At 32.7% G+C, this 16627-nt stretch overlaps 1 protein-coding gene across 9 annotated transcripts; it reads left to right on the plus strand.

Annotated features, from left to right (window-relative positions):
- Positions 1-1402: 1402 nt before the first annotated feature.
- LOC148611846 (uncharacterized) lies at positions 1403-8881 on the plus strand. Of its 9 annotated transcripts, none has more exons than XM_088592786.1 (6): positions 1403-1532; positions 1637-1768; positions 3596-3688; positions 4376-4427; positions 5291-5402; positions 7634-8881. In XM_088592786.1, exons 5-6 carry the CDS (start codon positions 5315-5317, stop codon positions 8398-8400), a joined length of 855 nt encoding a protein of 284 aa, XP_088448912.1. In that variant the 5' UTR covers positions 1403-1532; positions 1637-1768; positions 3596-3688; positions 4376-4427; positions 5291-5314; the 3' UTR covers positions 8401-8881. The 9 variants fall into 9 exon arrangements, with proteins under 9 accessions (XP_088448912.1, XP_088448915.1, XP_088448914.1 ...); XM_088592789.1 differs by having other exon boundaries at positions 1408-1532; positions 5313-5402; XM_088592788.1 differs by having other exon boundaries at positions 1408-1532; positions 3596-3644.
- The last annotated feature ends 7746 nt before the right edge of the window (positions 8882-16627 follow it).

Here is a 16627-nt window from a genome sequence, read left to right on the forward strand (position 1 = left end):
TCCAAGGCCCGTTTGTAGATACTGGCCAGAACCTAAGGTTTTGATTTGTACTAACTGTACATTCGTAATAACTTCATCTTTGTCATCTTTCATGACCTGTATATAGTTATAAGGAACAGTAATGTTACAGAAACAATGTAAATCTATCTCAAATTGCATGCATACAAACATTGTAAATTAATGTACATTGATAACCATAGATATAAAAGGTATGACAAGCCAAAGTGGACAAAAATCAATATCTTATATCAAAAAATAATTTTTAATATTACAAAATCATTCTCTTAAAATTAGAACATTCATTCATTAATATCTGTATTTCCTCATTTCACAATTATAACAACTGATCAGTATGATACAAAGTAAGACGTTATGTTAGGGAAAAGAAAAACATACATTACTCATGTGCATCTGAGTAAACAAAAAAATGGCTGAATATGAACATCTGTGTACAAAGCTGAAAAAATGTTTTACAATATGGCTACCGTAATTGATGATATATCACAAGAGACGATGTAGCGCTCGTCCATATTCTACTACACATTTCACAACATGGATCTGACATAGTTTAATGATAGCAGACAGTCTTCATTGTCAACAAAGTCATCTTCTGTACACGACCGAGTAGGATTTGGTAACCGGTTTCATCATCGTATTTGAACAGTTCACAATACAATCGCAAATCAAAGTTTTCAATTACTAAATCCCATAGTAGCTCTCGACGATTAATTGTGATATAAAAGATTTTCGCACAAATAGTATTAACGTAAAGTTTTCATGACATCTGGAATAAATACGTACTATTTCTCTGTTAAATAAATACGTAAAAAGTCTTAGTAGAAATATTCTCTTTGTTAAAATTCTAACATTAAGGCGACACAGTTTTTGTAGAGAAAAAAAACAATTATCTTTCTTCGATGTAACTCGTAATTGGTTGTAAACTTTCTAAACTCTCACACATGTCTGACCTGGAAGTGGATTTGAAATCGAGAAACTTTACTTGATATTAGATAATATTTTTAATATTAGATATTCATAAAATATCATACATTTTGTAATATTACTAATGGAATTGTTACATTAAAAATTCATTTTGCAATATTGCAAAATTGGTCACATTTTTGATATTACAAAATGACTTTCCAATATTAAAATTTCGTAATTGAATAAAACAAATCCATTTTTCAATATTAGAACATCAAATCAATTGCTTATATTAAAAAATCCTTTTAACATTAGAAATCCCATTAAAAACACTTTTAACATTAGAAATCCCATTAAAAACACTTTTTTAATATTAGAAAACACCTATTTTTGTCCAGTTTGACTTGCCATATAACAAAGTGTTTAGTTGCATCTAGTTTAAATATATGTGGCTGAGAATTTAGCGGCCGTTCGTGTCACGTGGGAATGGTAGCGTAATTACGACATGACCGGCCGCTCATACTTATGTCGATACAGTTTGTTATAAATAGATATCTATGTCTAGGGAAGTAATAAGCAGCTCAGCAGTCTACTGGTTCAATGAACAGGTAAATATATACACATAACTCGTGTAATGTAGGCGTTGATCTTTTTATATATCAGGAGATTTATAATTACGCATTCATATCTCGTTTAATTCTCTTTCCTAAAGGATGAAGCAGTTGTAAGCAAGATTATTTTGCTGAACAGATGAAATATGGTGTACACGTTTCCATTGCATTCATAAGTTAATCTCAGCCCTCAGAGGACTTGTGTAGAGTACCGTGACGGCGAGGTTAAAGCGGTATGTAATAGACCTTTTCCATATTCCTGACTTTGTTTTTTCTATAATTTTGAGCAAAGGGAAGTAACTCGTCAACCCAACAGACTGGTTTACTGTCAGATTGGATCAATGGACAGCAGTATACTTCAAATTCAAATATTTGATTTATTATAGCGGTATAGGTACTTAGATACTTTTTAATGATTTATTTCAACTCATTTAAATTCTTACCGAAAGGTAGATACTAAGATGCAGTTTCAAAGTAAAATTTTTACTGTTCTTCCTTTCCCCAATGAGACCGCAAACCAGGTTTTCGTGTTTTGGTGTGTTACGTCACTTTGAAAACTTGCTAAAATGGTTTGCATTCCATCAATATGAATCACGATTATTGAAAGACAGAAATTGAAGTTTTTGATCGAGCGAAAACAGTTCTGTCGATGTTCTTATATCAAATTTATATAAAATACGTATACATGTAACTTGCCGGAAAATGTCAAATATATGTGTATCAGAAACAGGTCATATCGCGATGATTTCCAGATTGAGTACAAATGAATTTAATATTTTCTGGCATGTACGTGTATTGCATATTGTATAGTGAAAAATCTCAAATATATCAAGGAAAAGAAAATTAATCGTATAATTGCATATTTGGTAGTGATATGGACATTTTTATCCCATTTATACAGCTAAATGTGCCACATATGATACTCATATGTAGCTCCATTCATATGATAATAATTTGTAATCATATGTTAATCATCAGATATTCAACATGTGATAGTCATACGTTAATTTTGGTTTGAAAACATATGATAATCATGCGGTAATCATATGTAAATTGAAATAAATGATAATTTGGTGGTCGATTCATATGATAATTATATAATGCAAACCATATGATTGTCATTGGTGGCACATTTAATTGCCTGAGTATAATACGGAAAGTTGGAAATTGATATCAGCCACAATAACTGGTTATTAGCCCGATATTATGAACAGCTGTCAATTATGATGTCCATCTACCTTTGAATTTACCATCCACCATCATAATTGACAGCTATTCAAAATTAAAAGCGGGTGTCTAATAGAATCACAAAGGTGCTTTGTGGTAGTTAAGTAGGACACATTGTATAATGTTGGGCGGATTTCTACCTAGAGAGGTATTTGAATTACTCTTTAGCCTAGCTAGATTTGTATTGAAATTGGAACAAATCTATTTCAACTAGTGTAAACTGTCAATCAGACAATACATTTGTCTATCAATTAACTAACTGGATGTTTCTTTTTTTTTTTTGTTAACGTTCTAAATATGATCATATAATTATAATTTGACAATGACTTCAACTTATTGTTTTTATATATTTAGCTACTGACAACTATATATCTCAATTTTCTTTTGAAAAAAATGTCAAAGCGACAGACTTTTGATTTGATAAATAACAAATGGAACGAAAAATATCTCTGGAACTGAAAATGAGATACTGTAAGAAAAGAATATCACTGACACTGCAATGAAAAGAAAATGTTCGCTTATGAACCAGTACCTAATATATTTTGTGAATAAAATGTCATTTTTTGGTTAATGCAAATAAGTGACTAATACTGCTCAGTTAGAATATTAAAAATGATAGAACCTCCACTCTGTGTACATTGCTTTTTGCTCTTCAATAACGTAAGGATCGAGTAAAGATGTTCATACAATTGTCATAGCTGGCTGCTGATGATCCTTAATTGAGTCATCTGATGTAATTCTCAATAAACAAATCTGAAGGAATTTATTCGATATTCAAAATAATTAAACGTTGAAATATATATTTTTGTCAGTAATTCTACTTTTTTGTTTAGACAAAATAAATTTTGATTGAAATCATGGAAATATGCTGATATCAAAAAGGTGAACCGAAAAAGGATTCAACCACCTTGGACACCTATCGACAGGTGACTATGTTTTCAGATTGAAAGTTTGAACGTTTGTCAATATTCCAGTTAACTGCCTAAACCAAAAGCACAATTTTTTGTCCCCTAAGCTCGTTTCATTTAATTTTAAAATTTTAAGAACTAATTCTAACTAATTGATTATATGACATAGCTTGGTATAAAGTTGTTTTGTGCGAATAAAGAATAAATGTAAATTGGCATTGCGTTCAGTACTAAACACAACTTTATATCAGGGTCATGCGATAGTTTTATAATCATGATTAACTGAAACATCACATTATGAAGACTACTAGTATGTTTATATTTGTAGTACAATTAAAAGAGTAATTAAGGAACGAAGATTCAAGCAGAAATAAAAAGAATGTACTCTAATGATAAAGACTAAACAGCGAAAAAAAAACACAAACAATAAAGGACATAAAACAACCAGAATAACACGTACAAAAAAAGGAAATGAGTAACCCGAACTTCACTAAAACCTGGGAGTATTGACCACGTACTCCGGTAGATAAACGTCTTCAGCTTTTCTAGAAACACCCGTCGAGTTGCTGAACAATTGTAACGTCCGGGATAGACGAATGAGAAAAGGAAAATTATATAGACACAATGAACGGTTCACGAGTTAATGACGACCATAAAACGTTTGTAGTGATAACATTAATCCTGTCGTATTATTTACTGTTCCAGAAGTCCAGAAGCCTACGTTTAAGATGTCTAGTTAAAATCGACAATATCAAAGGTAATTTGTTATTTCATTATTTCGTTCTATCACTTACTGATTGTCCAAATTATTTGATATGTATACTTTTTAAAATTTTTTGTTATTAATTGCAAAGTTGCAAATTGAACGAAAAACAACAAGCCTGTATAAAAATACGATGACGAGATCCATTCCATGATACAATAATTCCGTTTTCATAGTTTTCTCAAAGCATTATCTTGTTTTGTATCATGTGAAACTTGTTTTAGTAATACATTATATTATATATTAAGATTAAAGTATACTTTTTGTATATACATTATAAGTGTTTGTTTAAACACTTCATCGTTTACCCTATATAGCACCTCCAGACCTTTATAGCATACCCTAATAATTTCACTGAATGCACTATAATTTCAAGGGCAGATAACTCCCAACCTGATCTTCTAAAATTCTATTGATTATTTTTAGTATTTCCTGTGATGCAGAGATGAACTTTAAAATAGAGAACGCCCATCCTTGAGTGAAATTATTATATTGTCAGATCAACGGGGTTTCACCATGCATGTTTCTGAATTTTCCCATTTTGCCAGATTCTTACAAAAATTACACACAATACCTTGACATCACCACAAGTTAACAACATATTAGTACTTCAGAGGTGATCCAAAGACTTTGGAAAATGAGGATTTCAGGAAAAAAAATCGGAGTTACAGGCTGTTATTTGCTGATTATTTGCCATAAATTGCACGAAACAAAGAAAAGGACATACAAAATAGGGAGAGATTCAAACCCCAGACCCCCTCATGAAGCTGTCACTGCATTTACTTTTATACTTCAATTAAGTTGAAATATTACTTGTATTTCTTGGTCATATTTGTAATGTCACTAATTTTTTTCAGTTTCAGTTTTCATCCTTGATAGAAATGACAAGATTTATTATCAATAAAAGGGATGGGTTCAACTTTGAAGCGACATGCCTCGGCTGGGACATCAAATTTGACGATAGAAAAGGTAAAAAAGTATTCGTACGGGATAAACTTACTATCACTTTCTATTAGGGAAGATGGGGAACCAGGAATTCATGGGCTTCAGGTATTTGAACAGGGAGGATTTGGAAATCTGTATTTACGTATTCATATAAATTGCAGAAGCAGTCTTTAAAAATAATGTATTTCAAAAACTCACCAAAATCACTTTTATTCCACATTCAGAAACAGTAACGGACTATATATGTTGTATAATGACATCACCCTAGGCCTGACTTCTTGTGTTGTTAGTGTCCAATAACTTTCGCTTTATACTGCATTGAAACGTTTAACATGACTTTTATAATTCAATTGTCCCTTTGTTTTAGGGATAGCTTTTGGAGTTAAAGGGACATGATATTGGCCACGTCCATAAAAAGCAACTTTAATATCATTTGGTCCAATGTCGATTTTTTTTATTGGATTCCTAATGAAAAAAACTATGCTTGCGTTTTTTCAATAAGAGTTCAGACAGCTGTTACATTTTTCGAGATAATAAAAACGCGTTTCTCGAAACGATATTTTGTTTTACAGTATTTGAATTGCGGAATATGGACCGATCGACGTTAATGACGTCATTGTACTAAAGCAAGTTGTACAAAATAATTTGGTTTGCTCAAAGAGAACCGACAAATGAAAAAGTTTATTACAAATCGAATTGAATAACAAAAAGCGAAAGGAGGCCATGCCCCTATAAACCAATCTTTTTATTTTGGTCTGATTAATATTTTTTCATAGGATTCCTTGTGAAAATCTCTGCCTGTAATTTCCAATTATATTCTATGTATCTTTTTCGGTTTCAAGTTATAAAGGGCCGAAGTGATTTTTGAGTTATTTCTATTGGATTTCTCATGAAAATACTACCCTGCGTTTGTTTTTTTTTTATCAGAATAACATCTCTTACTGTTTTTTTTAGTTATAGGGATCGAAGGCAAAGATTCTGAACACCACCCTTAAAGACGATTTTTTTTACATATCAAATTATGTGCTGTATTGTGTCCATAATGAACAGTAGCCAATATGCTTAATTGTGTCAACAACGAATATTGTGTCAACATTTGACCCAAGTCCACATAGCTTTAAATGCTGCAGTTGTATCACGGTGAGCCTCATGAATGTTTTTATACATTCGGTTGTTGCACTTTACAGATTGATTTGAAATTGGCACTTTACAACCCTAACTCAAATTTTATGCGTCTCTTCGCAGGGAAGAAAAGTGTTATTTTATGTCTTTGTGTCGTTATATTACTTACTTGTCATTATTCTCTTTTCCGTGGATTTCATTACTTGTATTGTCAGTTTTTTTAGGTGTCTTATTGAAACCCATGTAGAATGTCTGTTTTTTTTCCGGATTTTGATTATTTTTGTTATTGTGTTCCTTATTTTATTCTGGTAAGGAAATGCATCCGTATATTTGATGATTTTCGTGTTATGGGGTCAACTTTGGTACTAATTGTCTTATTTTGATTTTTTTTATTGAATTCCTCACAAAAATACCTGCCAGCATACTTTCAATTAGATATCTTTAAAATGACTTATTGTTTTCGAGTTATTAAGGGTCACACCCTAAAATATCGACTTTTAACTTTTGGTGCGATTTAAAATTTTTTTAAGATTCGTAAGAAAATCCCTTCCTGCATTTTTCATCAGATTTCAGATACCTGATTTTTTATCTTTCAAATTTCAAATTTTGTGCATTATAGTGTCCTAACCATTAGTTGTGTCAATAATGAATTGTAAGTCCCTACGCTTAGGTGTCAAGGACTAAAACTTTTTATTTGGATTTAGGTTATACGTTGGTGCATTTGATGCATTCAACATATCGTTCTTGATTTCTAGCCGGTGTTTATAAAACAATTGGTTCTTGCAAATCATAGAAAACGTGACAGGATTCTATGAAGAATGGAGAATTTCTTTAGTGATTGGGAAATACTATCATGACGGGGATTGGGGGCTGAAAACGAAAGGTTAGGTTATGAGGTAAAAACTAAAAACATAAGTATACCAACCTATCCCTTTATCAATATTCGAGCAGATCAACTCTGAAATAATATCTGTTGTACTGATCTGACTGCTCTAATTAACCTTCTTCATATGACTTTCGACACGATGTGGGACAGGTAATACGAATGCAAACCATCAAGTACCTTATATCTACTTTCGACAAAAAAGCTTTTTCAGTGAAAAAAATTAAATTCATTAATTTGTTTATTATAGGTGTTTTAACGCCGTGGAACCTGTCTGCATTATTTGACATTGCTGAAATAACAATACTAAAAGAAGAAGCACGCGATTATGGTCCGAATGTCTTATTCGTCATTCTGAAACAAATAATGACCATCCAGAAAATTCTTTATAGGTATAGTGAATTTTCAAATGTTAAACTTAAGGTGAAAACTAGTATAGGAAAACCAGGAAAAACTACGTTCAGTAGAGTCACTCGAGTTTACGATGGAAGGAAAAATGAACTTTTAGCAGAACGCTACACTAAGTTTGCTGGCTTGGATAGAAAAACGGGAAAAACTGCAAGTCATTCTGAAGAATATATCAAAGTCTTCATGGAGTGTCCGGACTTTTCTTCTATACTTCAAAAGCAACCCATTCCACATTTTCATTTTGATGAAAAAAAATTTGAATATAAAACTATTATTCGTTACAGCGACTATGATGCTAATAATCACACAAGTCAATCCGTGTATATCAGGTCATGTATTGATTGTGCATGCGTTGCTTCGACAACACAAAATCTTGTGCATTTCACTGGGGACATTGCCCGCTATCCGGTTGAACACTTCACCATTGAATATGTTGGAGAAACTTTCGTTGGCAACGAGATAACAGTCTCATTGTGGCAAACTACGGATAATGTTACTGAACTTATGTTTCTTATTGAGAAAAGTGGTGACAAAAGCAAAGTTGCCTTCACTAAGATATTATTTGGAGACCAACCACTAAATGAAGAGAAACCTCTTTCAAAGATGTAGATATTACGCATCATATGTGGCAGTGAAAGGATAACTACCGAATTAGTCTTTATCATAGTATCGGAGACTTGATAGTAGAAATTAATATTTTAAAGCGGATTATTCAATAAAAATGCTGTACCAAAAAAGTAAAATAGTTATACTTTATAAAGATCAAGGGCAGTTGCACTTCATATTCAATTGCAAATTATAGTTTTATATGGCACAAAAAATAACTCGGCATCCATTGTTTGTTGGACACAGTTGTTTTCTTCAATTTAAAATGAATTGAAAATAGTTGGAAAAGGAAATTAAAATACCGAAAAGGCAGAGAAACATTGTTTTTTCACGAAGAAGGCGATTTATAAGTACATGTAGCAATGTCTAACCATTCTATTTCTGATTGCTATATTTTACGTATACAATTTATGTGTATTCGTTTATTTAATAACACGTATTTGTATCAAATTAAAACTTCTTCAAAATAAAAGTAACATGGACACACGGTCGTTGCTTTTTTAACTCTCCTAGGCCTGGTCAAAGGCCATGTGAGCTTTTGCCATCACTTGGCGTCCATTGTCGTCGTCGTCCGTTTTCGTTAACATTTATTCAAAACTCTTCTCTGACACTACTTGACCAATTAGCACCACACATGGTATGAATGTTTCCTTGGGTATCCTGCATACAACTGATTTCGGTATTTATGATCCGTTGAAAAAACATGGCCGCTGTTACTAAAAATAGAACATAGGGATCAGTCAGATGTTTTCGCATATATCTCAAAAATCGTTTGGTTTAGCAAAATTTTGACATGGTTATAGTGTTCAAAATAATAAGATCTGTCTGTAGTCAATTTGTCATTTTAATCTGTTAAGCCCCTTTTCGATATTTTTTGCTTTTTTTAATGTTATTTCTTTCAAAAATCTTCTCTGACATTACTTGACCAATTTAAACCAAATTTGGTATGAATGTTCCTTGGAGTATCTTGCATAAAACTGATATAGGGATTTTGATCCGTTGAAAAAACATGGCTACTTTTACTAAATATAGAACAAAGGGGTCAAACAGAAGTTTTTTGCTGAAATGATTTTATTTTATGTCTGATGTCTAATGCATATATGGGTATCCATTATTTTTCCTGCAATTGATCCGGAATTTTGATGACATCTTTGTGCGAAACGTCTTTTGTCGCGTCACCACTCGCTTATTACGAGATAGTCTTGCTAAATGCTGTTAATATCGCAAATGTCGAGTTATGAGTTATGAGAGAATATAGCGAATTCAATGCACAATTTAGGCGATAAGGAAACTGTAGAAATGTTTAGTGTGCAAAATATGAATCCGGATGTTCCTATTTGTTGCTCCATTGGTAAAAACTGTGGAAAACTACCCGTATGTACATGTTCTTCCCCAAATACTATTTGCCTATTTATTATTATTACGTGTTTTGGTTGGGTGAACAGTTGTTACGGGTATACCGGATTTATTTCAGTATGGTTTTTTTTTCATTTTGGTGCAGTCCACCTAACGCATACTCTATATCTTGTCTTCTTGTCTTCTTCATATTAAATATTGTAAAATTGCAATTTTGTCCCTTCATTTTGCTGTGTTACCGCTGCCGCTACTCTCTAGTTTAATGGTTAACATTTTTAGAGCTTCCTAAGTTTGACAACTTGTCAGCGTACTGCTCAAATAGACAAGATAGATCTTCGAATAATGCTTCAACACCTAGATCTTGACCATAGGGTAGGCCCTTGTGTGTACAGTTGTATAGTTTCCTGGGTTCCGCTGGTAATTACACAATGTATCACATCCAAAATGATCACCAAACAAATGAGGCAAAATCAAAAGAATTGCTATTTTCAAACCTTCTGGATTATTTGGATTTTGGGTTACTGCATTGTTAATTTTTTGGTCAAGTAATTGATGGTAATGGTTAATAAAGAACCTTTAAATTTTTCGTGTAAATGATACAAATCACCGACAATATTCTTATGGTTGTAATTTTTGTCTCATTTCTTTTTTAGTTCATAGTTAAGATTATGCTTTAATATTGAAATTGTCGTCGAATCTTTTTCCAAATCTCCAATTCTACAACTCTTCTACTATTGTCTCCTTCCAATTTGTCATTATTACTTTCGTTGATCAATCTGCTTCGTCCTATTCGTTAAGATGTTTGTATTCTGTATCGATTTCAAGAATTAAATCCGAATTCGACTGTTTTTAGAGTTCGTTTTATTGTTGTATTCCCCATTACTGTCCAGGGTAAAGGGAGAGTTGGGCGCTCACAAGCATGTTTAACTCCGCAACATACGGTATGTGCCTGTCCCAAGCCAGGAACATGTAGTCCAGTTGTTGTTGTTGTTGTTTTTTTTTTTATGTTAAATGTTATCCGTAAAAGTTTTGTCCATAGTGTATGTTGATTTTCGTCTTTTATGAATATTTATGAAATTTATTTTGGAGCCTTTTACAGCTTGCTTTATGGTATGGGATCATTGAAGACCGTGTCCTGTAGAAGATTAATTGTTCGTTGCTTAGCATTTGGTAGATGACTATCTCATTGGCAATCATACTACGTCCGTTTTTGATTTTTGAACCATAAAGAGCTAAAGATAAATTCCTGAGATGTATATGTGATGTCTACCATCTCCAAATACCTCTCTAGCATAGCAACAAAAGAAGTATCCAACTCTGCCCTAGAAATAACATCTCTACCGTCATGATAAACATCGGTCTGGCTAATTATCAACGTTATATGAGAATTGTTACAATGAATAATTGACCCTTTTAAACTAACAAATTCATAGAAACGTAAGAAACCAGCATAGCTAATTAGGCACATAGTGGCTATACACAAATCCATTAAATTGTTCGTATTTGAACCATATTTTGATATAATATTTCGTATGATTGGCGTGATAATTGTGTGTCCAATGATCTATCTATATACCTTCACATACTGAATGTATCATATATGAGTTACATGGATCCGAAAAACCGGTCAGTAAATAAGCCCAACGAGTAGCGTAAATCGCTTCATCAATTTATCCCAATTATTTAACTTCGACAAGTGTATTAAAGGGAAAGACTACCTTTGCATTTAGTTAGGCTCTTATGATAAATCATACCCACGTAAACAAAAATAAATAACCTTTAATGCAAAATTTGCTTTTATAAAATGCTCAATGCTATGCAAAGTTCGAAATCTTTAAAATGAATGTGGATAGCCATCTTGCAGAACTCTCCTATTTGAAGGAAGATCATTTGCAAACTTCAATGATTTTTACTGATAGCTTCCGATTGGCTCGTGACATCACCAAGTCGGTTTGGTACTGATACAAGTACTGCAAATGATATGTAAACAAAGAATATTCCGTAAATATTTCTACAATCCTGTTTATCTAATCACCAAAGCATGTCGTCTTGTCAAGCTTACGACCGCACGAATGATAAAAGAGAAATATTCAAATACCCTAGTTATGAATCGGTATTAATTAGTTAAGGAAAGGAAAGGAAATTATTTTGTTTCAATTTAATTTTCATGAACATGTAACAGATTAGTTTCGATATTTATGATTTGCACAATAACATAGTCTTCTTTAAGTATAGTGCGAAATGCAATTGACCAGCTGTTAGCGAAGATAACGAATGTAAATTACACTACTTTCACCAGGAATTAAATGCATATGTTTACTTCCTCTGTGTGTTCGACGCCTATGAGGACAACATCATCTCAGGTTATTATGAGGCCAAGTCATCAAGTACGGAATCACCATTTATAGCTCTGGGCATTAAAGCCCAGTGTCCAACAGAAAATATACCTGAGCAATCATTTAATTCTCCAATAGACTGACTACTTCAACTTGATGTTTGATGTACTATCATGGGTTCCTGCTTTGTTGAAGGGGTAATTCTTTTTCCAGTGGCTAGGCTGCTTGCATAAGAGGCAAAACGGCTGCACAAAAGGGCTGACGGGGCTACATTTGATCACAAGTATGATTACCGACCGACTCGGTTGGGTAGTGTCTATAGACATTTTATACGGAATAAGGCGATTCTTTGTTTTCATGGTTTCCATAGCACGAGATTCTGCTTGACGGACCTCTTATTTTTCACTGTCCGATGCTATATGATTAGATTCGTATTCCCTGCATCCTGCTGCAGATGAATCAGCAAGGCGAATCATTCACCTATTCAATCAGATCAGATCTAGCAATATCTTGGCACTAAGGGTATCATTTGGAAACTAACAGACAATCTCATATAGCTTATTCAAGCCAGATAGAACATTTGATGCATAACATATAGTTTTTAAGAGAAAAATTAGAGTTTAAGGATGTATAATAAATCTATGGTATATTTACAATACATAAATGAAAGAAAAGTAGAAAACGACAGCTAGCTACAACATGTACAATCTCCAATCTCTAACTCTAAACTAATCTAGACCAGGCTCATCCAAGAAACTCATGATACTCAATTGTTTCTTGTATATATAAATAATATACTAGATCGTATAGCGTATTTCTAAATAAATCGATCAGTCACTTATTGTTCTTGGAGGTATCACTTAGTATGATTAATTAATTGCTAAATAGGTACTAAGTAGAGTGGGGTATTGATAGATATTTAAATATCAACAAGTGAACTCAAGTACATGTTGTTGTTCACATTTGTTGCATCACGCTTATTGGGTTCGTCAGGGTCAAAGGATGCCTTTAAATCAGAGGATCTGCTGTACATATTCACATTAAAAATAAAATGGATTTTGTTACCTCCATGCTTCAATTCTAACAACTCATCCACTTTAAGCTTTTTTGACATAACATCCTGTTCCTGTACGAGTTTAGCTTCTGTCGACTAACTTCCCATCCATGTATTGTTTAAACAGCTGAAACGTATTATGTAAATCAGAAGTGGGTACACTGGGTCCTGTTTCTGGTGTAGGCTGAGAACGAACCCTCGGAGGGTCTTCAAGAAGAAGTGTTTCTTCATCTGACATGACGAGAACTTTACTGTACGAAAGGCAGCCGTTGATCTTAATACTACTTCTATAGATGATCGTTAAAACTATTCCCGCTAAAACCATTTAAAACCCATGCCTTAACCCATTATATAACAAGGCTTATTTACATACATGTATACATGTAAATACTATGATAAACAAACACATGTGTTCATGGTAAGATTTATAAATGCATATAGGTTGATGAAGTTTTAAAACTTTGAACTACACGTTCAGGTACCACTATACCATGCCTAATTATATCGCGGTTTTCATGTTACTCACGAGATGACACTCGAGTAAAGAAAGCTGTATAAGTTGAATGGAAAGACAGAATTTGAAGTTTTTGATCGAGCAAACATAAGACTGTCGATATTCCAATATTTTCAATGATTCAAAAATATAGGAAAGATTACAACATCGCATTGTTTCGTATCGTCCCTTGTATAAACGTGCTAATATTATCTCCGGCCAATATCAGCACTTGGGTTTTATTTGAAAGTCTTGTGTAGATACACAGGTCGATATGGAAAATATATAAAAAGAATATATCAAGCAACCAGACACAAATACAGCTATAATTTATTCTACATCGTGTGTTTGTATAATCGGATGGCAGGATATGATTCATGCATGTCAAACACACACTAAATTCACTTACATTTTAAGAGCAGAAACCGTCACAGAACCCATAATCAATCTTAATTTGTCATTCAGGTTTTATTTTGCATTTTCAAGATAAACATATTTTTTGTATGAATTTTGTCACAGTTATCGTTCTTTGATTCGGTTTGGTTCATGGGACTTCAATGGGACATACATGTAAGAATATCCAAAATACAGATCTGAATACATAAAGGACTACCGTCACGTAAAGTAACAGCATATAAAGGCAAAAATTATCATTTGTTCGGTGGTTTTATCGACACCATGAATCCCCTCTACCATTTGCATTGTTTGAATTTTATATGGACCACAAACAAATATGCAGCCCGACTATCACGTTTACATGGAAAGGGAGGTCCTAGATATAGAGAATGCCTCACCAAAAAAAAAAAATCAACCGTAGTACTATTCGATGCCCTGTTCATTAAACACAGAATTAATTTTATAAAACACGGGTATCACCATCAAATACACTTTTAATCAAACCAAAACAAGGATTTGTACATACACCTCAATAGTCCAATCTACCTTGTTGAGTTATACGAAACTGAAAATAAGCCTCTGCATTGGTCCAAATTTCATAATACGAAAAAAGCAATTTCAAGAGTTTTCAGGCGCGTAGCTGCCGTTAGCCAAGAGCTTTTGCCTGCACTTCTTTTTTTTTTTTTTTGAGATAAAATACATCCCGGAGAGGCATAAATAATGCTCTAAAACGCTATCTCCGCGGAGCTTCGGGGGAGCTTCGCCCCCCCCCCCGGACCCCCTACCAGGGCTCTGCCCTGGACTTGCTGGGGGCCTTAAGCTGGGCCCCCAGACCTCCTGCCGTAATTTTGCCTACACTTCAATTTGGCCTCAGCTACGCGCTTGGTTATATAAAAACTAGAACTTAATTTGTATTCAGTAAGACATTTTCTTTGTCACACATTCTAATTATCCAATGTTATGGTATTGAAAAACTTCATGATACTTGTTTTTTTAATCCTAACCAGATAGTAGGATAAAACTTTAATTGTTTTACAGCAGTGGAGAAAATGGAAAGGGTTGGGTCCAGAATTTGAGAAACAGTGGAGATGTTTCAGATGCTCGAAATTAACAAAATTATCCACCAATATGAGGGGGGGTCCAACCCTTTCTCATAGATTGCCCACTGTATTTTTGTCTTTACAATGAAATCGATCTGAAACTTAAATATAAAGTATAGTTCTTATTCATATTTCTGATTGCACTAATTTTATTATATTTCCATTTTCATCCGTGACAGAAATGACACGATTTCTTCTCAATAAAAGTGATGGGTTCAATCTTCAGGCGACATCTTTGGTTTTGTAAAGTGTATTAAAAAGTTAAATTGAAAGATATAATTTGTATAATTTTTTTATTTCTGTAAACTAAAATTTAAACCCATAACTAAATTTGGGTCAACAATTCACGCTCAATTTTGTAAAATGATCTTAAAATTACATATCCAAATTACTAAATATTTGTGTAACTTATAGCATAAAAAGATGTCCGTTACTAACAATTTAAGGAACCAAAAGAATTTTTGAATTATCTTAAAAATGGAAAATGGTATTATTAATATTCAAATTGATACCGCATGCATCTGTATGTTTTGGGACAACCAAAAACGTATCACAGGAAAGTAATTACATCATCAAGAACTATCTCATACCAGTTCAAAATAATTATTAAATACTGAAGTGACATAGTTTAGAAGAATATACAATGTAACATTTCTTGAGAAATTTATCCAATCAGATACTGATAGTCATACCATTTCAAATGAGACTTATTTCCATTTTGATAAAATTTCTGTACATGAATATTTATATGACCTATTAGGGCTACTTACAGTGTAACTCATATTTCTGTGTATAAAGTATTCCATGACCATGCATATATTCCTTAACCCAACCAATACATTTGCAATAAATTTAATTATGTAACATCATAATATATTCTATGGGATGCTTCTATTTCATAAGACTTAATTATTTTTGTTTTTTTTTTCTTCATTTTATATATTTAAGAATCTAGACCTAGGGTAAGGGACACAACTCTTACAAATCATTGGCACGTTTGTATTCAGCATTTTACATCAATCTCATGTAACTTGGACTGAATTCATGTTTCATATGAAATCTTGATATGCTTTGGTTAAATTGAAAATGATACAAACATATCACTGATTTCAAGATTATGTCCCTTACCATAGGTCTACCTCCTTAAATGTTGGCATTTTTGCTTGGTTTATTTATATATCATTATCAAGTTTGAAATCTACCATTCAGTACTGGAGGTTTTAGCTCTTCTATGTGTTAAGATTTTTATCTTCTTCATTTAATTTGTCTATTTTGTATGGTTTACCACAATTCCAAATTATTTACATCATGAAAATTTATTCAATTTAATACCCATGGCTACATTGAGGTTCAAAAGTGTTTTTTTTTTCTTTTTTGTACATGCTGAAAGAAAATGTAGCATATGATACATCTATAAAGCATATGATCTGTTATTTGAATAAATGTAGCTTTTTTACTGTTAAATACAGTAAAATTTGAAAAAGGCTTACAAGCT

Source organism: Perna viridis, chromosome 7, assembly GCF_037379345.1.
Source record: "Perna viridis isolate PV_CMFRI_1.1 ecotype Kerala chromosome 7, ASM3737934v1, whole genome shotgun sequence".
Taxonomy (NCBI): domain Eukaryota; kingdom Metazoa; phylum Mollusca; class Bivalvia; order Mytilida; family Mytilidae; genus Perna; species Perna viridis.

What these genes read in the sequence shown, in the direction of transcription:
- LOC148611846 (XM_088592786.1), top strand. Translation starts at nt 5,315, where the DNA reads ATGACAAGATTTATTATCAATAAAAGGGATGGGTTCAACTTTGAAGCG. An exon ending in CAAATTTGACGATAGAAAAG is followed by an intron (nt 5,403 to 7,633) that starts GTAAAAAAGTAT and finishes TGTTTATTATAG; the next exon opens with GTGTTTTAACGCCGTGGAAC.